This window comes from Dipodomys merriami, unplaced genomic scaffold, assembly GCF_024711535.1.
Source record: "Dipodomys merriami isolate MVZ:Mamm:240054 unplaced genomic scaffold, mDipMer1.0.p SCAF_9, whole genome shotgun sequence".
NCBI lineage: Eukaryota > Metazoa > Chordata > Mammalia > Rodentia > Heteromyidae > Dipodomys > Dipodomys merriami.
This window is the reverse complement of record NW_027206512.1, coordinates 36,375,120-36,400,651: the sequence shown is the minus strand read 5'-3', so window position 1 is coordinate 36,400,651 and position 25,532 is coordinate 36,375,120. Positions and strand designations below refer to the sequence as shown.

At 40.5% G+C, this 25,532-nt stretch overlaps 2 protein-coding genes across 16 annotated transcripts in view; one reads left to right on the top strand and one right to left on the bottom strand.

The window, feature by feature from the left end:
• Positions 1-16,069, bottom strand: part of Scfd2 (sec1 family domain containing 2) — a 311,750-nt gene extending 295,681 nt beyond the window's left edge. For both annotated transcript variants that reach the window (XM_070012469.1, XM_070012470.1), the window contains exons 1-3: positions 15,135-16,069; positions 7,754-7,922; positions 33-160 (exon numbers count right to left, since the gene is read on the bottom strand). In XM_070012469.1, the coding sequence (XP_069868570.1) occupies positions 33-160; positions 7,754-7,922; positions 15,135-15,972 (1,135 nt within the window). In that variant the 5' untranslated portion in view covers positions 15,973-16,069. The remainder of the gene's footprint in view (positions 1-32; positions 161-7,753; positions 7,923-15,134) is intronic.
• Positions 16,070-22,643: 6,574 nt separating this feature from the next.
• Positions 22,644-25,532, top strand: part of Fip1l1 (factor interacting with PAPOLA and CPSF1) — a 61,415-nt gene continuing 58,526 nt past the window's right edge. For 5 of the 14 annotated variants that reach the window (XM_070013127.1, XM_070013134.1, XM_070013133.1 and 2 more), the window contains exons 1-3: positions 22,644-22,956; positions 24,142-24,186; positions 24,287-24,326. In XM_070013127.1, the coding sequence (XP_069869228.1) occupies positions 22,872-22,956; positions 24,142-24,186; positions 24,287-24,326 (170 nt within the window). In that variant the 5' untranslated portion in view covers positions 22,644-22,871. The remainder of the gene's footprint in view (positions 22,957-24,141; positions 24,187-24,286; positions 24,327-25,532) is intronic. The other 9 variants (XM_070013136.1, XM_070013130.1, XM_070013129.1 and 6 more) reach the window with 3 other exon arrangements.

Here is a 25,532-nt window from a genome sequence, read left to right as displayed (position 1 = left end):
GGGTCATGGTCTAGGGGAAAAGGACGGCTTACCCATACTCATTTTGATGGGCAGGTTTTCTCTGCTTGCTGCTTCTACCAGATGCCTCCGAACTTCCATCACTGCTTCCTTGTGCTTGGTATTCAGTAAAGCTTCCCACAGAGCTCTGGCTGCTGGGTCACTGCATAAAAGTCACAAAAGTACTTTAGATTTAATTTCTACTGGAAAATTGAAGGGGTTAAAAAATTACATATCAGGGGCTGGGAAGGTGGCTCAGTGGTAGAGTGCTTGCCTTGCATGCATGAGGCCCTGGGTTTGATTCCTCAGCACCACATAAGCAGAAAAAGCCAGCAGTGGTGCTGTGGCTCAAGTGGTAGAGCGCTAGCCTTGTGCGGAAGAGCTGAGGGACAGCACCCAGGCCCAGAGTTCAGGCCCCACGACCAACCAAAAAAAAAAAAAATTACATATCTTTTTTGAGCATTAATATGGTATGTGCCATTAATAGGTTTGATAGATTCAAGTGATTGGCTGTTAGAGTAATATATTTTGGAATCCAAAATTAAATATATGGATTAAATTATTTGTTAGTATTTATATGCAGCATATAACAACTTGAGTCAAAATACTTATCTGAGAAAGCAATCAGTAATGAGAATCTCTGTTCAAAACTTATTCATAGGCTTCCTAATTCACAGGCTTCCCAGTGAATGAAAATCAGAATTTGCCCTAAGTAATTGTGGCTTGAAGTGTTCCACTTTGGACCTTAGGTTGGAAGGCTGGCACTTACAGAAGCCTTTACAATAAACCATTGATAACAGCCCAGCGCACTGTATTATGCAGTCTCATCTGGGTTCATGTCTCCAATGGCTCTCTGTCTCGCTCAACACGCAAAGTCCAAATTATAAATAGTGTTCTTCCTGGAAGATCTCTGCCATGTAGCCAAATATACATATTTGTAGTAACATTTCAAAACTGAATATAAAGAAACAAGAGTGACTTCTGTTCTTTTCTAAGAACGTCTTCTCCTACTTAAAGCTTCACTAACTCTTCTATGTTAGTAGAAGCTAGCAATATATTTTTAACTTAGTTTTGAAAGCTATACCGATTAAAATATTAATTTACCTTGAATATTATATCCATTAGGATGCATCTTTGAAGTTTTCATTTGACTTGGGACAATGAAATTTTGTGTTTTTGTAGTCAGTGTAGTGTTTGACATGTAATAACCTTTAAATAGTAGCTTTTATATTATCTCTTTTCAATGAACTCTAGTATGGTCAAAATTGTCATCATTATAACTGTTTTTAGTTTGTTTTGGGTAGGTTATGGATCTTGAATTCAGGAACTGGGCACTGTCCCTGAGCTTTTGCTCAAGGTTAGCACTCTACCACTTGAGCCACCGTGCCACTTCCAGCTTTTTCTGTTTATGTGGTACTGAGGACTGGAACCTAGGGCTTCATGCACACTAGGCAAGCACTCAACTGCTAAGCCACATTCCCAGCCCAATAACTCTTTGATAATTAATCTTCAGTCAACTTGACTGAATTAAGATAGACACTTAGAAAATTAGTTAAGCAAGCCGGGCACTGGTGGCTCACGCCTGTAATCCTAACGACTCAGGAGGCTGAGAGCTGAGGATCGTGGTTCAAAGCCAGCCCAGGCAGGAGAGACCGTGAGACTCCTATCTCAATAAACTCCCAGAAAACCGAAAGTGGCGCTGTAGCTCAAGTGGTAGAGCGCTCACCTTGAGCTGAAGAGCTGAAAGACAGCGTGCAGGCCCAGAGTTCAAGCCCCACTACTGACAAAAAAAAAAAAGAAAATTAGTTAAGCAAATCTGGGCACACGTGGCTCATGCTTATATTAGCTACTTGGGAATCTGAAATTTGAGGATTGTGGTTCAGACCTAGCACAGACAGATGAATACAAGGGAATTGTCTCTCCAATTAACTAGCAAAAAGCCAGAAGTAGAGGTATGACTCAAGTAGTTGAGCACCAGCCATGAGCAGAAAAGCTGAGTGAAAGTGTAGTTCAAGCCTCAGTAATAGCACCGAAAGGATTATTGATAAAGAATACTCATAAGTGTGTCTGTGAGGGTAATTCCAGATTATCCACTTATAGGTCAGGGAACTGCTGGGCCTTGGATAGAACAACAAAGACTATTCTCTCCAATTAACCACCAAAAAGCCAGAAGTCAAACTGTGGCTTAAGGGGTAGAGCATTAGACTTGAACAAAAAAGCTCAGGGACACACACACACACACACACACACACACACACACACACACACACACACACACACACACACACACACACACACACACACACACACACACACACACACACACACACACACACACACACACACACACACACACACACACACACACACACACACACACACACAATTTATTTAACTTAAAAGACAAAAAAGAAGTCTAAATTGTCTAGGGCCTTTATCTCCAATCTAACTTATATTTGATGTTAGAAAAGAAAAGAAAAATATCCTCTAGTTATTTGATGACTTATAAAAATGAGAAAATACAAAACCACTTGCCTAGCATCTCATTATTTTTTTAAAAAGTTTGAAAAAGAAATGTACTCATTACCTGACTTATATAACTGTAAACCCTCTGTATATCACCTTTATAATAATAAAAATTTTAAAAATACACATGAAACATTCTCAAGCTCACCAAATATTAAGATCTAAAGCAGGTATTAATAAACAAGAACTGAATTTTTTAAGTGTGAAAAGGAGGATTACAGCTCAATGTAGCTCTGGAGGTGCCAATGAGTTGTCTGATGCAACTTTAGGACTTTATAGCCACATATTATAAGTAACCTCATTATTTTCATTCATTGAACACTCACAATCTCATCGATAGTATGACTATGTTATGTTATTGAATAGCAATTTCCCACAATATGTATCATTGACCTATTTTTTAGTTGAGAAAAGAGATTCTCCAAAGACATTAAATAACATGCCCAAGCAGGGCGCTGGTGGCTCACGCCTGTAATCCTAGCTACTCAGGAGGCTGAGATCTGAGGATCATGGTTCAAAGCCAGCCCAGGCAGGAAAGACTGTGAGACTCCTATCTCCAATAAACCACCAGAAAACCGGAAGTGGCGCTGTAGCTCAATTGGTAGAGCACTCGCCTTGAGCTGAAGAGCTGAAGGACAGCGCCCAGGCCCAGAGTTCAAGCCCCATGACCGACAAAAAAAAAAAAATAACATGCCCAAATTATATAGCCAATGACTCAAGGTCCCTGTAAACTCCAACGTCCATTTATTAACCATGATTACCCTACTCTGTTCAGTGAAAGACCTGAACTAGAATGCCAATAACTGAAGTTCCTTGGGTCCCTAAAAAAATACATTTATAAGGCTTACATTATGTTTTGTTGTTCTAAGTTCACATGAATAAATTTGATTAGCTTTCTAAAGCCTATAAAAACATCAGTGAACAGCTCATGTTACTATTTCTTTTATTAAAACCCTTTTTCTTGTTTTGCAAACCCAGTAACAATAATAAAAACTAACAAAAGAAAATGTCCAATAGCTTGTGTAATATAACTTAAACAATTTTGTACTTTCTTCTTATATTTAACATCATATTTTTCAGAGATAAACATGAAATTTTATAGATGAACATAATTTTATTTGTTACAATAGAATCTTTGAAGTATACAATGAAAATGTAGTATAGACCTATGAAAAGATCTATTGTGCTACCATGAAATTCAATTCATTTCTATATTTATTGTCAATAACTACATTAATGCTAATATATACTAATATGTACATATATATAAACTGATTATCTCGTATCCTTAACAAATGAAACTATTTTGACAAATTATCATGCTTAATAAATACAAACTGAGATAACATTCAAGATGCATTGAAATTTGACTTATGGAATTATAACCTCTTCATATAACTACATAATGATAATAATAATAACAATAAAATAGTACAAACCAATAATTATAACATTCTAAAAATAGATTTTTTTGAGTCTCTCAAGAGACTCTACATAGGAATACATGATCCTCTCAGTTCACTGCTGGTTGTTTACTCACTAGAATTACTCAGCTTTGACTATCAATGAAATCTTAGAAGCTACTACGGTTTGGAATGTTTGAAATCAAATGCCGTCCACTTGAAACAAACAGGAAATATTTGTCACCAACTAAAATACAAAGAAGATGGCACTAATTTTTAAAAGATGGCTGAATGGTGCATCATAGTGCCAATTCAGTTGAGTAAGATTCAGGATGAAATGTGAATGCATATCATTATTTGTGACTAAAATCCTCGGAATGGGAAATAGTTGCTTTATGGCATGCACAGGAAGCTAAGTTTACTCAGGACTTCCACAGTCATAATATTACAACAGAAATACAATAATCACAACAATGAACCTAATTTAAAACAGATCAGACATGAATCTGAGTCCTAGTTTTTCACATCAGGAAATAATAACTTCCATCAGTGTACACTTAATAAGGTAGGTTGCTTAAATTATAGAAGCTTTATCATTTTTTGACTGCCTTTTGGGGGAGGAGGAACAGACCAAAACTTGAATTCAGAATCTCATATTCCCACTTAGCTTTTTTGCTTAAACCTAGAGTTTTACCACTTGAGCCATGCCTCCAGCTAGCATTTTTTTGTCCATCATCGGACTTGAACTCTGGGCCTGTGTGCTGTCTCTCAGCTCTTCAGCTCAAGGCCAGAGCTCTACTTGAGCCACAGTGCCACTTCCAGTTTTCTAGTGGTTTATTTGAGATAGAATCTCACGGACTTTCCTGTCCTGGCTGGCTTTGAATCCTGATCTTCAGATCTCAGCCTCCTGAGTTGCTAGGATTACAGGCATGGGCCACCGATGCCCAGCTTCCAGTCAGCAATTTTGCCATTTGGAGATGGAGTCTCTTGGACTTTCCCACCCAGTCTAGTATTGATCTGAAATCCTCAGATCTCAGCCTTCTGGGTAGGTAGGATTACAGACATAAACCACCACTTCTGGCTTGATTGCTTTTTTCAAAAATCACTTTACCTTTAGTAACTTTATTCATTAGCTTTTCATGTCAATGAAAGTAAAAGCGGTGTGGATACAGGGTATGTGGACTAGAACCCTGGTTGCCTTCCTCCTTTCTTTCAAGATATAAGCACTTTATGTGGTCTGGGCATTCAGTGAGAAGCCTCCAGTGCCCTGCCATGGGGAGTAGCCATCTAGTAGAGAAACTAGGATCGAGTACATTCCTGCAGGGTGACAACAGCATTCCAGAACAGTATAGTACCTGATCTGATCTAAGTGTAGGGTGAAGGTCAAAAAGTGTTTGACATGTGCCCTGAGACCTGAAGATGAGAGGAATTAGCACAAAGACAAAGGAGGGGACCCTGGGACAAGATATATTCCCCAAGGATATGTCCTCAATGATTTAACTTCCTTTCAGATCTCAACTGTTTTGGGCCTAATCATGCTTTCTTTCATGACTAAAACCATCTCTGGCTTAGTTTATTCTCCTTCAAGCTTTGCTCCAAGGAAACATAACTTTACACTGCTGATTCAAATCATTTCACAGCCAGCCATTGCCCCAGTGTGATACTATTAGAAGGCAGAGAAAAGGAAAACTCAGAAAAATGTCCCAAAGCAAGAAAACCAGCAAAAATTAGCAGAGAGACTGTAAACAGAGCTGAAGGACAATTTAGGCTTGCTGCTTTTGGACATATGTACTCTTTTCTATACACCATAAAATTTAGAAGCACCCCAGTGGAGATTCTGATTGGATAACTATTGAGAAGTTCAATTTTCAGACTGACTGTTTTTACTTGGCACTAATCATCAACCTAATTAAGAACTGCAATCACATCTTGTCATTCAAATATAATAAGTCTTTCCATTCCTTTTTCATTTTAGCTAACTTCAGAGAGTTGTTGGCTTTGTTTAAAAGAGCCATAGTTTCCATTTAACTTACAAATCCCAAAGCCACAATGACCCAGAGTTCAGTCTTCTCACAACAGATACCACAAACCATTTAAAATTTTCAATATGGAAAAGATTTTGGGGCTTTGAATGCACATTCCTTAACAAACAAATACTATAACAGAGTAGCAATATGTCAATAATTACAGACCAAGAACCTCCTTTTTTTATATGTAATTTTAAAAGAACTGTGTAAAAGGTATTTAAATCAAGAAATGCAAGCTGGGCACCAGTGGCTCACCCTGGCAATCCTGCAAGAAAGTTCATGAGACTATTATCTCCAATAAAAAAGCTGAAAGTATCACTGTGGCTCAAGTGATAGAGCATTAGCCTTGAACACAAAGAAGCTCAGGGATATGGCCCACGTCCAGAGTTCAAGCCCCAGGACCAGAAAAAAATGCAACCTAGGATATCTTGGGTATATTGAATAATTTTTAAATTTCTTAGTGGTCACTTTTATATCTAATTTTCAAAGAATAATCTACAAACTATTAATTCTTTTACAAAAGTGTAATTGTGTAGAGGTGTGACTCGGTTGGTAGAAGCGCTTGCTAGTGAATGAAAAATTCAGGTACCAAGTTTCAGTTTCAGATCAAAATAAATAAATAAAACTGTACAGAGTCTGGATGATAGTTTTTAAAAATTCCTCAATGAAGTTAAATTAGCAAGTTATTCTGAGAAGATACAGGCCCTGTTCCTTTCCAAGTTGCAATATTTACTTGAAAAGTATAAAACAGCAGGTCAAAGTGGGGAGACGCACACAGGCACTGGATGTTACTTTCTTCCTTCTCACTGACAGAGACGGTGAAGTTCATTTGGGTTGGAGCATACATACACTAGGACTACAGATGTAGCTCTGTATACAGCACTTGCCTAGAATTTACAAGGTCCTTGGTTGCATCCCCAGTACCAAAACAACATTAACAACCAAAACATAGACATTTCTTCAGGAACTTAGTGAAAGAATAAGATATCCTACTCTCTCTCTTTTTCTCTTTTTCTCTCTCTTTCTTTCTCTCACTCTCTCCATGCCTTTTGCAGCTTCATCACCACTCATCTATTCAGCATATATCTCTTGAATGCCAGATACTCTTCTAGGTAATGCAATACAGCAGTGAATGAAACTGGCAAATAGCCTGCTTTCACGGAATTCTCTAGTGGAAAGTTTACTTCATAGCAATCTAGTAGAGAAAGAAACCACAATATAGCATAAATAACTATATTAAAAAGTAAGACATGAAGCCAGGTGCCAGTTGCTTATGCTTGTAATTATAGCTTTTCAGGAGGCTGAGATCTGAGGTTCATACTTTGAAGCCAGCCTGGGAAATGAAGCCCACAAGACTCTTATTTCCAATTAACTGCCAAAACAGCCAGAATTGGAGTTGTAGCTCCAGTGGTAGGGTGCTAGCCTTGAGCACAAAAGCTCAGGGACAGTGCCCAGGCCCTGAGTTCAAGCCCCATGACCAGCCAAAAAAAAAAAAAAAAGAAAGATATGAAAAGAACTACCCAGTAGCTGGTATTACAGACATATGCCACACTTGGTCTTTGTGTACCTTTTCTACACAGATAATCCATCTAGAATAAGAAAAGGAGGAGGAAGACAATGAGCGAGAGAGAGAGAGAGAGAGAGAGAGAGAGAGAGAGAGAGAGAGAGAGACAGAGAGAGAGACAGAGAGACAGAGAGAGACAGAGAGAGACAGAGAGAGACAGAGACAGAGACAGACAGAGAGAGACAGAGAGACAGAGAGACAGAGAGACAGAGAGAAAGAGAATCTCTATGTCTTACTTAGATTGAGCGAGACAGCCTGATGCAAGCACATTCTGATTATCATCCTCAGCCTGGAGTGCTGTGAGCTCCACCATGTTGACCATCACATCATTTGTATGGCCTGGAAGCTGCGGGAGCACTGAAATAATCTTCTCCACCAAGTTGTCTCCATGGTGTCCAACCGCTCCTGTTTAAGCAGATGAGCAAATGTAAAATGTAAATTCACAAATTGGAAGGAAAAAGTTAACTGGAAAAATGCTTTATATACTATACCTTCTATCAAAATAACACATTTTTAGTTTCTGTTACAAAAATCTAGTATTTAGTGCTTTGTTTACAATTTTTTTGGGGGGGGTCCGGTTGTGGGGCCTGAACTCTGGGCCTGGGCGCTGTCCGTCAGCTCTTCAGCTCAAGACTAGCGCTCTACCACTTGAACCACAACGCCACTTCTGGCTTTTTTCTTTTTGCTTATGTGGTGCTGAGGAATCGAACCCAGGGCCTCATGCATGCAAGGCAAGTGCTCTATCACTGAGCCACCTTCCCAGCCCCAGTTTACAATTATTTAGTCATGTGTCTTGTGGGGTGGAATTAATGCTCCATGAGGACAAGTTCACATCTGTTCTGATTACCGCATATAGTTCAATACCGCACTAGTTCAGTGCTTACATATATATTTGCTTATTACCACTCTTATTATAGTCAATCTATTAAACAGTATCATAGGATACCATCTTGAAATTATACTTCAGTGATAAAGACATAAAGACCCAGAAGAGCTTAGGACCTGAGTAAAAACAGCAATCTTTCTCACACATTAACTGTACATTATAATGGCAAAGGTCCCATTTGTCAAGCTTATACCTGCCCCCCACGTGCACCACAAAAATTAGAGCCACGGGGCTCTTATTGAGTATTTGTTGGATAAGAATAAGTGAAAAAAGATCATGGTCTACAACAACAGCAACATGTATTGAATGTTTTCTAAGCACCATGTACTGTTTGAGGAACATAACATGCATCAATTCTATTAACAATGAATGACGACCTCTAATTAAAATTCAAGAGTCACTGGGCATCGATGGCTCACGCCAGTAATCCTAGCTACTCAGGAGGCTGTGATCTGAGGATCGTGGTTCAAATCTAGCCCAGGCAGGAAACTCCATGAGACTCTTTTTTTTTTGGGGGGGGGGGGGAGTCCAGTTGTGGGACCTGAACTCTGGGCCTGGGCGCTGTCCCTCAGCTCTTCAGCTCAAGGCTAGCGCTCTACCACTTGAGCCACAGCACCACTTCTGGCTTTTTTCTTTTTGCTTATGTGGTGCTGAGGAATTGAACCCAGGGCCTCAGGCATGCAAGGCAAGCGCTCTACCACTGAGCCACCTTTCCAGCTCCATGAGACTCTTATCTCCAATAAATCACTCCAAAAAATGGAAGTGGTGCTGTGGCTCAAGTGGTAGAGGGCTCATCTTGAGCTGAATTGCTGTGGAACAGCACCCAGGCCCAGAGTTCAAGCCCCATGACCAAAAAAAAAAAAAAAGACTAGGAATACAATTCAATGCTTCTTCCATGAAATTTAGTTATAGCTCCAGAAGTAATCACTACATGGGAGAATTGTTCCAATGAGTGAAAACTAACCATATCTACCTACTTGTTAAGACCCTGTTCACTAGCCGGCACCGGTGGCTCATGCCTATAATCCTAGCAACTCAGGAGGCCAAGATCTGAGGATCATGACTCAAAGGCAGCCTAGGCAGGAAAGACCATGAGACTTTTATCTCCAATAAACCACCAGAAAACTGGAAGTAGCCCTGCAGCTCAAGTGATAGAGCACTCGCCTTGAGCTGAAGAGCTGAGGGACAGTGCCTAGGCCCAGAGTTCAAGCCCCATGACTGACAAAAAAAAAAGCACTAAAAAATTAATAATGGGCCGGGCGCTGGTGGCTCACGCCTGTAATCCTAGCTACTCAGGAGGCTGAGATCTGAGGATCATGGTTCAAAGCCAGCCCGGGCAGGAAAGACCATGAGACTCCTATCTCCAATAAACCACCAGAAAACCGGAAGTGGCGCTGTAGCTCAAGTGGTAGAGCGCTCGCCTTGAGCTGAAGAGCTGAGAGACAGCGTCCAGGCCCAGAGTTCAAGCCCCACGACCGACAAAAAAAAAAAAAAAAAAAAAATTAATAATGGGATGACAACAACAAAATCTTAGAAAATATTAGCAAAGCTTTTGTGTTGACTTCAATGAATGTCTGCTTTTAATACATTTATTTATCCATTCATTCAATAAATATTTACTGAAAATTGAAAACAGTTTTTCAAGGTACTCTTTTAGTGCAAGTTATTAAACACAAAACTAAACAAAATAAAGACCCCCCTCCTCTACACATGTAAGCTGCCATTCATGTGGAAGGAGATGGACAATAATTAGTAGTGTCAGAGAGTGGCGGGGTGGGGGGGGGGAGGGGGAGGGGAGCAATGACAAAGCAGTGAAATGCTTACAGAGTATAAAGACAGTGGTCAGGGAAAGGGCTCTCTGGAAACAAGGCATCATCTGAGAAGAAATTCAAAGGAAAGGTGGGAGAAAGTCAAGTTGATATCTGGAAGAACAATCCAGAAAGAGCCACAGAGGAATTTCAAAATCTCCAAGACTGGCCATGTCTTAGCAGTGACAAGGTGGCCAGTGTGTCAGGGGAGATCACAGGCAAAGGCAGGTCATGTGTGGCCTTAAAAATAATTATTAGAGCCGGGCCCCAGTGGCTCTTGCCTGTAATCCTAGCTACTCAGGAGGCTAAGATCTGAGGATCACAGTTCAAAGCAGGCCTGGGCAGGAAAAGCTGTAAGACTCTTATCTCCAAAAACTACTAGCAAACCAGAAGTGGCGCTATGCTCACGTGGTAGAGCTCTCATCTTGAGCTGAAGAGCACAGGGACAGCACCCAAGAGTTCAAGCCCCACAACCGACAAAAACAAACAAACAAAAATTATTAGTTGAATCTGGTAGTAGGTGTGATAACTATAAGCAAACAAGTGATAAAGTGGTTGTTGATACTTGTATGTCCTCTTGTATTTCTTTAAATTTTTATTTGTTTTTCTGTGCTGTGTCAAATGCTGCTTTGAGATTTAGAAAAAACATTTTTGATAACTGAAAATTAGGGTTGACAATATAAAAGCTATTAGAGACCTTCACAAAATGAGTATCTGGGCAGTATCAGAAACTAAAAGTTAAATTGAAGAGGAGAACAAGAAAAAAATTGAAGCAGATGATTGTAGGGACAAGAATAAACAACTCTTTCAAGTTTGCAACAAACTGATGCAAAAAAAAGTAACTAAAATTGAAGGGGCATAAGAGGTAAAGAAAGGAGATGTCCCATTTAATTTATATATTAAAAAGAGAAAAAGAGCCAGGGGCTGGTGGCTCATGCATGTAATCTTAGCTACTCAGGAGACTGAGATCTGAGGATCCCGGTTCAAAGCCAGCCCAGGCAAAAAAATCCCTGTGAGACTCTTATCTCCAATTAACCACCCCAAAACAGGAAGTGGTGCTGTGGCTCAAGTGGTAGAGCACTACCCTTGGGCACAAAGAGGTTCAGGGACAGGACCCAGACCCCGAGTTCAAGCCCTAAAACTGACCAAAAATATAAGAAAGAGAAAGAGAGAGGGAGAGACAGAAACAGAGACAGAGACAGAGAGAGAATGATGATCTAGAAAAAAGGTATTTGATTTTTAAAAAATCTATGAGAGAAGTGAAAAGGAACAAGACTTAGTCTACATAGATGAAAAAGTTAACGTTAGTAAGACTATGAAGAAATATTCACAGTACAAATGTAGAAAGGTTGTGATTTGGTGATGAGAAGTATAGGAGGTTTCTGCTGGCTTACACTTTCTCAGTGTTACTGGAAGCAAGTGGACAGGGGGTTAGTATAGGGAAGGATATTCAGAGACTTGACAAGAATTAAAATATTAGATGACTGTTGTTGAATGATAACTTTGTCATCGTACCAAAACTTACTTTCTGTCTTCCTTAACTGCTTTATTTTGTAGCTTTTGGAAGACAAAAGACATGCTTACTTCATTTGTTCTGTATACAGAGATAAAGGTATATACAAGAGTAGTTATAAACCAAAGAATAAAGAAGCTATTGCTATGATGCTGGACAGCCAGACTATTAACTGAAGTCATAGGGAAATACAAAAATATGTGACTTTCTTCACTAATTATGAAGCAATCTGTTACATCTTGTAATACAGAAATAAAAGGTTGCTGGGCGCCAGTGGCTCACTCCTAAAATCCTAGCTACTCGGGAAGCTGAGATCTGAGGATCTTGGTTGCAAGCCAGCCCAAGCAGAAAAGTCCCTGTGAGACTCTTATCTCCATTTAACCACTCAAAAATCAGAAGTGGCCCTATGGTAGAGTTTTGGCCTGGAGCAAAAGAGCCCAGAGAAAGCAGGTGCTGCACCGGTGGCCCATAGCTGCAATCCTAGCTATTCAGGAGGCTGAGATCTGAGTATCACAGTTCAAAGCCAGCCGGGGCAGAAAAATCTGTGAGACTCTTATCTCCAATAAACCACCAGAAACCTGGAAGTGCCTCTGTGGCTCAAGTGGTAGAGCATTCACCTTGAGCTGAAGAGCTGAGGGACAGTGCCCAGGACCAGAGTTCAAGCCTCAGGACCAAATATATATAAAAGTTTATAAAATTAAATCCCTATTTGTCACCATGCATCAATATCAACTTCAACTTTTCCCTGTGACCCAACCATACCACTCTTGGGCATTGACCCAGAATACTGTAAAGACACTAGCACATCCATGTTCATTGCTGCGCTATTCACAATAGCCAAGTTATGGAAACAGCCCAGGTGCCCAGATGCCCTACAATAATGAGTGGATCAAAAAAATGTGGCACTTATACACATTGGAATCTTAAACATCCATCAGAAAGAATAATGTGATGCCATTTGTAGGGAAATGGATGGATCTAGAACATATCATGTTAAGTGAGGTAAGCCAAGCTCAGAGAGACAAATGACATGTTTTCTCTCATTTGTGAAAACTAGATCTAAAATACAACCAAACATAATAATTTATAAAGGACTCTAGGCATTCACACAGCCAGATTAAGGGAGAATATTCTTAGGGAAAGAACCTAAAGGTGTAACTCTTCTGAACATTTAAAACACTATTTATAGCTGGGTGTCAGTGGCTCATGCCTGTAATCCTAGCTACTTAGGAGGCTGAGATCTGAGGATCAAGGTTCAAAGCCAACGAGGGCAGGAAAGTCTGTGGGACTTTTTTTTTTTTTTTTTTTTTTTTGGTTGGTCGTGGGCCTTAAACTCTGGGCTTGGGCATTCTCCCTGTGCTCTTCAGCTCAAGACGAGCGCTCTACCATTTGAACCCACAGCGCCACTTCCAGTTTTCTAGTGGTTTATTGGAGATAGAGTCTCAGGGACTTTCCTGCCCAGGCTGGCTTTGAACCGTGATCCTGATATCTCAGCCTCCATAGTAGCTAGGATTATAGGTGTGAGCCACCACGCCTGACAACTGTGGGACTCTTATCTCCAATTAATCACCAGAAAACTGGAAGTTGCACTGAGGCTCAAGTGATAGTGTGCTAGCCTTGAGCAGAAGAGCTCAGAGACAGCACGCAGGCCCAGAGTTCAAGCCCATGACTGATAAATAAATAAATACTATCTAAATGAATTCCAGGAAATGAAAACATGGGGGTTTGGTTGGTAGTTGTGGTGGTGATGATGATGTTTGATTTTGCTTTTGCTTTTGAGTCTTTTCTCTTGTGGAGGCAAAGAAAATACAGAAAGGGAGAAGAAGGGAAGGGTGAACAAATGCAGTCATGGCATTCAGTATACACTGTGCGGAAAATGAACTGTGCAAAGTGTGGGCAGAAAAGGGGGAGGGGAGGGGGAGGAGAGGGGACTGGAGAAAAGTGAAAGAAAGGGTGACAAAGTCCAAAAAGAAATGTACTCATTTCTCAATAAATGGAAATCCCTCTATACAACACCTCAATAATAATAAAATTATTTTTACTTATACATTGAAGTCTTTGCCCTTATGACAATAAAAACAGATTCAGAACAAGAACAACAGCAACAAAAAGAAATAGTAGTTAAACCAGTATATGCTGTTTATTCAGACAACAAACATATTCAACCGGCATCTTTTTCTTTACTCTTCTAAGATGTCTATGATGTTACTATATTTAAGTCAAAGTGACAGACAAGACACCTGATATTTCCACGCACATAATTAAGTTTATACTTCAGTACTATCATTTAGCCTACTTCCTACTTTATAATCTTAAAATAAATCTTACCTAGGTAAAAAATTCAAATACACCTGTTGTATTATTTAGAACATCATACAACATTTTCTTCTGAATTGCCAAAGGAATTGATTACCAGTATCAGCATTCTGATTATTCTCACTGACCTTCAATGTAGCTAGCTTATATTATTTTGGGTTTTTTTTTTTTTTGGTTGGTCGTGGGGCTTGAACTCTGGGCCTGGGCGCTGTCCCTCAGCTCTTCAGCTCAAGGCAAGCGCTCTACCACTTGAGCTACAGCGCCACTTCCGGGTTTTTTTCTGGTGGTTTATTGGAGATAGGAGTCTCACGGTCTCTCCTGCCTGGGCTGGCTTTGAACCGCGATCCTCAGATCTCAGTCTCCTGAGTAGCTAGGATTACAGGCGTGAGCCACCAGCATCCAGCGCTAGCTTATATTATTATACTACCATTATAGAACAATAAAACTGACCACTGAAAATAAATGTTCATATCAAAATTTTCTTCACCTTTTATAGGATTACATTTGTTAGATTACCACATTTCATGAATGAGCACTAATAATGAATCGATAAACATCTGAAAATGTTTTCTATAATTCTCTGGTAATATGTAATGTCAAGTTCACTTTTTAAAACCCATTTAAAGGAACCTAAACCATAACTATTTATGATAATTTCATGTCTCATGATAACATCTTTCCAATAAACTAAATTGTCTTAGGCAGATTCTTGTGAGTATTAATATCAGTACACTTCTAAAAGGTTCCAAGATAGGCAGTTCTCTTCAATGATGAGGCTAATTGCAGTTTTCTAATTTCTTAGATAAGATGTAGTTGTTTTAATAAGGTAACACACATTGAAGCCCTATCTACTAGTTACACATTTAACAGTTTGTGTTGTAATTTCTTATCTGCTTATCTATTTCTTCTACCCCTCCAAAGACTAAATTAAACTCACTCTAAATTTTAAACTCTGTGAGATTACTTTGTTTAGTAGGCCATAGCCTTATCCTCAATCCGACATATTGTAAACGGCTAATGAAACAGATACACAATCAGTAAAAGTCCAGCACCTTGGAGAGTGGTTTGAAGCCCTTCTAGCCCTAGTCCCTTACCTGTGAGATCCAGAGTTCTGTCCACGAAGACCACGGATGCCCTGCCCGTAGCAGTCTTCCTCCTATTCTTTGCAGGAGCATAACTGGCCATGTCTGCAGCGATAATACGACTGAGAGAACCCACAGCAAAACATTCTTCTCGTACCCCTAGATGCTCACATAAAGAACTGAGGCCTGATACCAGGCATCTTATCTGCAGCAGCAGTTCTGGGGTCAGAGCAGTGGCATCCACCTCACCCAGGCTGCCCAGCTTCCTCTTGTCCTGTCGGGCACTATTAAGGAGATGCACATCCTGTGGTAGTAGTGGGAAAAGGGTAGCAAAGGCTGGAGTCAGGGCAAGGTGGGGAGCAGCAGGGGCGAGCAACAAGGGGACATGAAGCACCTCGGCCGTGTAGTTCATGTTGCCCATCCACTCACACAGCTTCTCCTCCAGCTGCTCGAACACCGGTTGCTGCCCTTCTAATTCGGCCGCTGCTGCCGCTGGCACGTGATTGGCGGTGAGGTGAACGGCGTGGCTCACTGCCGTGACCACCACACAGTACTGAAAATGACTGCGGCGGACGATGTCTCGGAGAGTTTCCACCGTGCGACCTTTCAGCAGGCAGCTCAACACGAACACCGCCTTAGGCTGCTCGGCCCCGCCACCAACTGCGTCGCGTTCGAACTCCCGCAGGTGACAGGCCGGACCCCCCACCACCTCCAAGAGCCGCGGGTAACCGCACCCCCAGTGCAGGCTCTCCGCGCAGGCGGCGTCTAGGTAGACCACAGCCCGCTTGGCCTTGGCCAGCACCTGCTCCCAGCCTTGCTGGGTAAAGGACAGCACGCTCGGGACGCTCATGGCTCCGGACCCACAGCGTCCAGAAACTCGGGTGCAGGAACTTCGGTCAGAACTCACCACTTCCGGAAAGTCAAGTTTTTTTTCCCGGGGACTTTGACAGTCAACACCGTACACGTGGTCGAGTCTCTGACGCGCCACCCGGGCCGCGCACAGTGATGACGCAAACGGATCGCTGATTGGCCGGTGAGAAGCTCCGGTTGGAGGGAAGCTAGTCAGGGCTGGGAACGTGTAGTGGGCGGGGCTTCGTGTCTCAGGGTTTCCTGCCAGGTCCAAAAGTTTGTAGAAAATTGCTTTTCAGCTCATCCCTCTGGTTACCTTTCCTCACTCTCTGAGAAAACTCGGGAACAACAATAAAACCTGATCTTCAGCTTGTGGCTCACTCCTGTAGTCCTAGCTACTCAGGGAAACGGGGATCTGAGGATCACAGTTCAAAGCCTGCCCTGGCAGGAAAGCCCTTGATCCTCTGATCTCCAATTAACCACTAAAAAGCCAGAGTAAAAAAGCCTTGAGTAAAAAAGCTCAGGGATAGCGTCAGACCCTGAATTCAAGCCCCATAACAAGCACAAAAGAAAAAGAAAAGCAAATGTGTGGTTTTATGTCTTCCTTGGATATGAGTATATCATTGTAGGCACAGCCATTTTCTTCATCTAAACGCTGAGCAGCCAAAGAAGATAATAAAAATATCAGAATGACATGCAGTGTGTAATATTTGGTAGCTTATAGATTACTATCACATGCATTATTGTACACGTCTCACAAATGTACCTACTGACCTATTTTTGTTTTCCCCCATCATCTTGCATCTAAAATTGTTTATGAATACTTTTTATTAGGATACATTATTTGTACACTGTGGTATTTATATACATGCATACAATGTACTCTATCAACCTTACGTCTTCTATCACTCTCCCTTATTCCCCATTCCCGGTGCCATTTCTTTCTTTTGTTGTTACCGGGCTTTGAACTCAGGACTTTGTCCTGAGGCAAGATACTGTAGCATTTGAGCCAGGCTCCAGCCTATCCTACCACATCTAAATCTTGTTCCTAGAAGCTAGTTCTTTTCCATCCTTGCTTTTACCCAGCTCAGCATCATCATTCAAATGGACATTTTGTGGTGAGTAATGATGTTGAACTGGATAATTTCCATCCGTTCCTCCCTCCAATTCAGGTTTCTTTCTGATATATGTTGGTCCTGCCATTTTCTTGCTTAAAAGCCTCACCTGGCCCAGTTACCCACAGGGTACACCAGACCCTTTTAAAGAAATCAAAATATTAATCAAATTGAGAAAACTGATTTCTTAATTTCTTTCCAACTATGCCCAGCCTGGAACTTTATGTAGCTATAAAATGAAGTTGATACACTGAGTTCAGAATTCCTTCCTTCCAATTTTTCAATTAATATTGATAACATACTTATTAAGTATAATCACTGTGCCTCAAATATGCAATGGCTAATAAAACGTATTGGTTGAGCCACAAGGATTTACATCTGGCAAATGTTTCCTTTAATAAAGTAATCATTCTAATTATACCTTCCAAGTGGGGATTTTCCTAACTCTACTTCCACTAACTTGTCTTCCTCACTTCCTGATAAATAGCTGTTGATTGAAATTTCTGCTAAGTACTTGACATATCAAATGAGTGATGATGCTGAGCTGGGTAATAGCAAGGATAGAAAAGAACTAGCATCTAACCCTTAGGAGTTGGATGTGTGGCTCAGTTGGTAGAGCATTAGCCAATGAGAGAAAGCAGCAAATAATGAGTTTAAGTCCCAGTCTCAGACCTAAAAAAAAAGTGTTAACATACCTGTTTTCCTTAATATATCTGTTTTACTAGATTGTGCACCAAAGGCCTGACTGAAGTCTCCCAAACCTAGAAGGTAACTGATGTTCAATAAATGTCATTGAATAATAATATTCATATAATATATAATATATTCAACTAATTTTAATAAACTTGTACAACATTGAGACACTGTCTTGGGCATTCAGGATAGAAAGATAAGCTATATCACCACCCTCAAAAGAATTATAATGAAATAAGCAGACACCTACTGATGAAATCAAAATGTACAATAAAATATTACAGAAGCAATGACTAAAAATACATGGGAGTTACAAAGAAATTGAAACAAATTGTGGTTGCGTAAAACAAAAGGGGAAGTAGTCAGAAGTTTCATATAGAACCTGAGTTTTGAGATGCCATCAAAGAAACCCAGGTGTTTGGCAGTGGACAGGATGGGTGCAAGGAGAGTATTTCTGGCAATGCAGACAGGGAGTGTAGCTTAACGAAGGCAAAGAAACAAAGAATAGTATGACATGTTCTCTGCAACTACAAAGGGGTTATTATGGCTTGACTGTATAGCATGAAGGAAGGTGTGAGAAAAAATATAATATACAAGAAAGGAACTAGAAAAAGAAAGATATCAACTAGATCAGGCCACATTCTTATTTTCTACTCCAAATAGTGGTAGCCAGTTTGGAACTGTTGAAGTGATTTAGAAAAAAAAAAGCTTTCCAGATTATTATGTAGAAAATAATTTGAAGTGGGCCTACATCAGACTGCAAGCCTTCTAGTTATATCTCCCAAGTGGGGGGATAGACATGCACCACTATGTTCAGTTTATTGATTGAGATAGGCTCTCCCTTACTTTTTCCCTGGACTGGCTTTGAACCATAACCTTCCCATCTCTGCTTGCATGTAGCTAAGATTGCAACCAGCTGGCATTAGTGGAAGTACTGAAGAGAAGTAGACAGATTTGAGAGATATGTTATAGAAAGAGCCACCAGACCTTGACAATAGATTTGCATAAGTATGAGAGATGCAGATGGTGGAAAAAAATTAGACTCAAAGATAATGTGGATGTTTGGACTACTGAAAGCAAGATGTGGAAACCCTGGGGAGTGTGGAAGTGGGAGAGGTGAATCATAGTTCTAATTTGAAATACATACATTTGAAATACCTATTAATTATCCATTAGAATCACAAGGTGAAACTGAAAAGAGAGTCCTTTCTTGCTTTCAGATGTTATGCAGTAAAATTAATTGTTGCTAAAATGAATTATTGCTTTGTATACCATTACATTACATTCACCTTATCAAGTGTAATTTGTGCTTCCCTACTCAAGCTAACAATTGTTTTTCAAGCACAATTCCCTTTTACTTTTTCTTGTTTAGGTCCTGTATATTCTCAGCTTAAGGATTCATGGAACATTCTTTTTTTTTTTTTTTTGGTCGGTCGTGGGGCTTGAACTTTGGGCCTAGGCACTGTCCCTTAGCTCTTCAGCTCAAGGCAAGCACTATACCACTTGAGCTACAACGCCACTTCTGGTTTTCTGGTGGTTAATTAGAGATGAGTCTCATGGACTTTCCTGCTGGTGCTGGCTCTGAACCTTGATCCTCAGATCTCAGCTTCCTGAGTAGCTAGGATTACAGGTTTATTCATTGTTCTGGCTGGCACCAGGCCTTGTTGGCCCTCTGCTGTGGGGGGGGGGGGGTGGCGGTTGGGGGGAAGAAGCAGGCAAAGGCCTGGGTGGGAAAGAGGGCATCTGAGCCTGGGTTAGGCCTTATCTAGGGTATGGGTGGAGAAAGGTGTGGCCATATCAAATTCAGATGTGACCTCAGTGGATGCAGATGTGACCTCTTCCAGGTGTGCCAGTTGCCTAGGTAACGCAGGTACTGGGTGGAGACTTTGCTCAGAGGAGGGTGGAATCTGCTCACCATCCAGGAGCGGACCTTAAACACATTTTAACCTTCACAAGGCACATTGTCATTATCATGGAACATACAGTTTGCACCAGTTCTTTAGTTCAATTTAGGTAATATCTTCAACGCCAAGCTCCTTCCAGGTACTGAAAGGGGATTTAAAAAAAAAAAAAGCACCCTAGCAAAATAAATTGATTTTCCCATGAAAATATCAAAGTTCACAATAGACTCATTAAACAAGAGAGATAGAGGAGACTATGCCTATGATTCTTAAAGCAGTAAGTGAAAACAATTTTCCTTTCCCTTTCTTTTTTCTTTTTCCTTTCTGCAGTATTAGAGTTTGAATTTATGCCCTATTGCTTATTAGGCAGACATCCTACCACTTGAGCCATGTTCCTAGCTGTTTTTTTTTTTGTTTTTGTTTTTTAGTTATGTATTGGATATCTTATTGTGTTTCCCCCCCTTGTTTTCTTAGAACATAATTCACCTATCTCTGTCTCCAAAGTAGCTGGTATTACAGGCATATCTCACCACACCTACTTCATCTTATTTCCTTTACAAAAAGCCAAGAAGATTGACTTTATGCACCACACCAAGAAAGGAAGTAACAAATAAATAAGATGTCTTATTTTAGGGAAAATTTGGTCTAGTGGGGAGGCAGACAAAATAGACATATAAATAATCTAAATGTAATAATATAATGTAATAATATATAATAATATAAATGGAATAGACACATGCTATGGAAGTAGTACAAGGTCTAGATGGGTTCTAGAATTGACTTTGCCATGCAAACCTCCTAATATTACTGAACTCTGTTTCCTGTTTTTCAGTACATTTCCTTTCTTGAAAATTTCATGTATGCTTCTGTCTCACAGCCTCTGTTCTTGGTGATAGTCTATGCAACCAGTAATACACAGGGGGCTTACTTCCTTTCTCTATTCAGGTTCTAGTTTTGTATTACATCATTAGAGTAGCTTTCCTTTGCCACCTGATATTCCTCTTAATCGCTTTGTTCTTGGTGTTCTTATAGATTTTTCTTCATAATTCTTGCCAACAGGATATATTTGCATGTATGCTCTCTTGATTTTTCTATTAAAATGAAACTCCATGAAAGGAAGGCGTTTTTACTCACTGTTGAACTTACCTAGTCTTGAAGTCTACTGACTTTCTATAAATATATATTGAATAATTAAATGGGAAGAGATAAAATGAGTTCAAGAAAGATTTTAAATAATATGAGATTAATAAACTAAAAGAAGTGAATAATTCATGACTTTTATGAAGGTGAATATATTTGAACAAAAGTTAGAAGAATGCAAGCAATTGTTCTTAACAGGCAAAAGAGCTCTGAAGAGCATGTAGAAATGTTTTCAAAGAGAACTAAAACCCACATGACTGGTTTATATCATGTGAGATGATGTTGTTTGTGGAATGAAAACACTTTGTTAGAGCACATGCACCTTTTCCTTGAAGATTTAATTATGGAACATGTTTACCATCCTTCAGTTTTGCTAGTGTCTTCATTTCCCAAGATTCTAAAGGGAACAGATAGTCAATGACTGTTACATATATGTTTATTTTAGAGGACAAGAAATCCAGTCATGTATTTGTACAACTAATATAGGTAGTTTATGTTGAAAAGTGAGTCTTTATTTGATCATTTCAGAACTAAAAGGGATCTTAAAGATATCTAATTCAATTTTCTCATTTTTAATTGAGAAAACAGCATAGAGAAATTGGTCAACCAAGGTCACCCAACTATTTTATTATAGTTAAGAATTGTAACTGCAGTTTCAACCCATTTTATGTCATCTTTTCCTTTGAAGGTATGTACTTTAAAGTGTCCTCAAAATTTGGCATAATCTACTGAAATAAAAACTGCCTCAAGAGATCTGATATTCTGCTTTCTCTTAAGGACAATTCAACTTGAAACAACTGAACTTAAAACCAAGAAATGTGGCTTAAAATATGTTTTCATTGGAGGTAGCTGGCTGTCTGCATGTCCTGGAATAGAAAATCAATTTTTAAATAAATTTCTATTATCCACTTTGAAAAAAAAAAACTGCCTATACTTTATGCTCTGCCTTGGAGAAATAGGTGTCTGTTTGGTGTATCTTGGGCTTAAATCAGGGCCTGGATGGCTATTCTTGATTTTTTGGTGGTTAATTGAAGATAAGAATCTCACAAATCTCCCTTCTTAATCTTTTTTTTTTTTTTTTTCCTGGTCCTGAGGCTTGAACTCTGGGTCTGGGCGCTGTCCCTCAGCTCTTCAGCTCAAGGAGAGTGCTCTACTCCACTTCCGGTTTTCTGGAGATAAGAGTCACATGGACTTTCCTGCCCAGGCTAGCTTTGAACTTCGATCCTCAGATTTCAGCCTCCTGAGTAGCTAAGATTACAGATGTTAACCACCCCACCAGATCCTGGCTCCCTTCCTAATCTTACTTGAAATCTAGATCCTCAGATCTCAGGCTCCGGAGTAAAGAGTTACAGGTGTGAGCCACTTGCACCCAAAAGCACTTTTATGAATCTGCAAGAAGTCACTGGAATTTTTTTTTAAACAAGGAGGATGTATTATTCATACAGTGGTGCTTCTGTTGGGTGGTGGAAATTTTTTACTGAGACTAGATTCTGATTTCTTTAATAGTAAGACATAGGAGGTTGACAGGTAAGAATTGATGCTATACTAACTATGCAACCTGTGAAAAATAACACAAAGGCTTTAGGGAGATTTTAAAGTTAAATCAAAGGTAGACAGGAGACCAGCATCAAAGGCAGAAGAGAACAATGGTGGAGCAACAGGCATCCCTGGGTACTAGCAGAGAGCTTGGGGGAGGGGAACCCGAGGCGACGCAAGACGCCAAGCCGAAAGGCAGAGCGGGATTCTGGAGGGGCGGGGCCAATAGTATTGCGCTTGCGCACAAGGGCCTAAGCGGCCGCCGCGGAAGTGAAGCCACCTTAGAGACGCCGCGCCGCTGGGGTGCCGCCGCGCGTGCGCAGGCGGGGCCAGCACCGGCGTCTTCCTCTTCGCCTTCCCTGGTGCTGCCTTCTGTGGATTTTTGAGTCTCGCGCTTTCTTCGTTCGTTCTCCACCGAGTGCGCTCCCTTCTCGCGTCCCGGGACAGCGAGGCAGGGGAAGGGGTTGGAAGGGGCTGTTGATCGCCGCCACCTTTAACTTGTGCGTGGGGCGGCCATGTCGGCCGGCGAGGTCGAGCGCCTAGTGTCGGAGCTGAGCGGCGGGACCGGAGGGGATGAGGAGGAAGAGTGGCTGTATGGCGGTACGGAACTTCCTGTCCCTGTCTCCCTCGGGGTGGTCTGAGGCCTCTCCCACGCAAGCCGGCGTCCGGGCCGCAGGCGCCGCCGTCTCGGGCCTCTCGTTAGAGCCCCGGCCGGCCTAATTCGGGCCCAGCGCAGCGAGCGCGTCCCCCGGCCCGCGGCCTCCTACGCCCTGCCCACGCCCCCCACCGCGCCCCACGTCTTCTCGGGGTGCGCAGGGTGCGCCTCGCCTTCCCTCCACCTTCCCCGGTGTCCTCCGCCGCCTCCGAGCCTGTCTCTGGGCCACTTCCCTTCTTCTCTCCCCCCACCCCCTCCCTCTCCGCTCTTTCTTCTGGTCTTCTCTATTGCTTCTGAGGTGTGCTTGCTGCGTCTCTTCTTCTTGCCTCCACGGCCATAGCTTTGCCCTTTGCTGACCCTTGCTTTCAGAAAGTCATTCTGTAATAATAGCGAAATAAAGTTACATGCTGTAAAACTAACGTCTTGTTTCTTGATGGTCAGTTTTGTATGGACAGTTTGTATGGAATGCACCTGCAAGGGTACCTCCTTGTCTGAAAGTCGTGCTTTAAAAATAATTAATTAAAAGAGAGAGACAGACAGAGAGATGGAAAACATTATGGCCCATAAAGAAAACCCTGAATGTCTCCTGTATTAAGGTGAAGTTTTTCTTTTTTAAGAGACTGCTTTTTAACCCACATCATAGATGTACCTCATGACCCTTAGGCATATAGTGCTCAGTGTCATCTCATATGTGTGTTTTGTTTTGTTTCCTCTAAATTTAACGTATCTTGTACTTGCTTCTTGAAGGGGATTTGTTTTGACGTCTGTTTTTTTTTTAAATTTTCATTAAGTCATTATCCCTCTTGTCTGTTACACCAGATTTTAATGCTTGTTCCTTGCTTAAAATTTAAAAGTCTTGATTGCTTAAGAATAGTAAGTAAAAGTGCACAGTGGGCACCATGCTGCTCCTAGATGTAACTTTGATAAAGTTGTTTAAAAAATATATTGTCTAGTGGCTTTAGCATTAATACCACTCTGAAATATGAATGTATGAGTTTCTTTTACACAGATCTTGGATCTTCAGTGCCTCTTAACCTTATTTTTAATAGTAGTAAAGTCTGATTTTGTTCCATGAAAGACTTATCTTGTTAAACAATTATAAAGTGATCTAACTTTGGATATGCTTATAGGCCCATGGGACGTGCATGTGCACAGTGATTTGGCAAAGGACCTAGGTTAGTGCTTGTGATGATCACTTCAGATTTTCATAATACTGGTTTTTTTTCCCCCACCAGCTTGGTTTATTTACTTACTTTATTTTATTTTACTTGGTAGATGAAAATGAAGTTGAAAGGCCAGAAGAAGAAAATGCCAGGTTAGTGAAAATTCCTGTTGATTTTATCAGTTGTGTGATACTGTCCATTATTTCGTTGTAATCATTGGCTTGGTTTCACCATTTTAACTGCAGGTTAGGGACATTGAATCCCTTAGGGTTTATTCCTATTTCATGACCATTTCTGTCTTAGTTGCTAGGAGAGTGAAGTGTTCAACTCTTGAGTTTAGTAACTTTACTCTTTAACTGAGCTCAGTAGTAGCATATATAACATAATCATTAACTATGAAATATTTTGACTTTAAAATTTAAGGAACCCTGAAAAGTACCATTTTTATAATTTTATTAATATTTTTATATTAGAATATACTTTTGTTATAATTTCAGCATTTCATATCGATTAAGTTCAAAGTAGAATTGACTAATTTGCTACAAGGTTGTTTTTTTTTTTTCTTTTTTTTTGTGTCAGTCGTGGGGCTTGAACTCTGGGCCTGGGCTCTGTCCCTGAGCTCTTCAGCTCAAGAACACTTTACCACTTGAGCCACAGCGCCACTTCCAAGGTTGATTTTTTTTTTTAAGTTATTAGAATGGTGAAAGTACAAGATATATTCAAACAATTTCCTCTTAAAATTTCAAACTAATGCATACTCAAGCATGTAAGAAATACCTGGAAGTATAAAGTGGAGGAAATACTATTTCATACCTGGTAGGCTGACTGGTATCAGAGATAAGACACGTGTTGTTGAGGATATGGAAAAATTGGAACTGTCATACATTGTTGATAGGATTATAAAATTCTGTAGCTGTTTTTAGAATTGTCTAGCAGTTTTCTGAAATAGTTAAGCATAGCGTTACCACATAATTCAGCAAAGAAGTGAGACTGTATACCTCTATGCCTAAACTTGTACCTGAATATTTGTTGGTTTTAGGTGTCAGTCCTGGAGCTTGAACTCAGGGCCTGAGCACTGTCCCTGAGCTGCTTTTGCTCAAGGCTAGTGCTCTGCCATTTGAGCCACAGTGACATTTTGGCTTGTTCTGTTTATATGGTACTAAGGAATCTAACCCAAGGCTTCATGCATGTTAGTCAAGCACTGTACCACTAAGCCACATTCCCAGCCCTGTACTTGAATGTTAATAGCATTATTTATCATAGGCAGATGGAAATGGAAATAACCTATGTGTTCATCAACTGACAAGTGGATAGATAAATGTGTCCACTTGACAGTGAAAAGTAATGGAGTATTTATA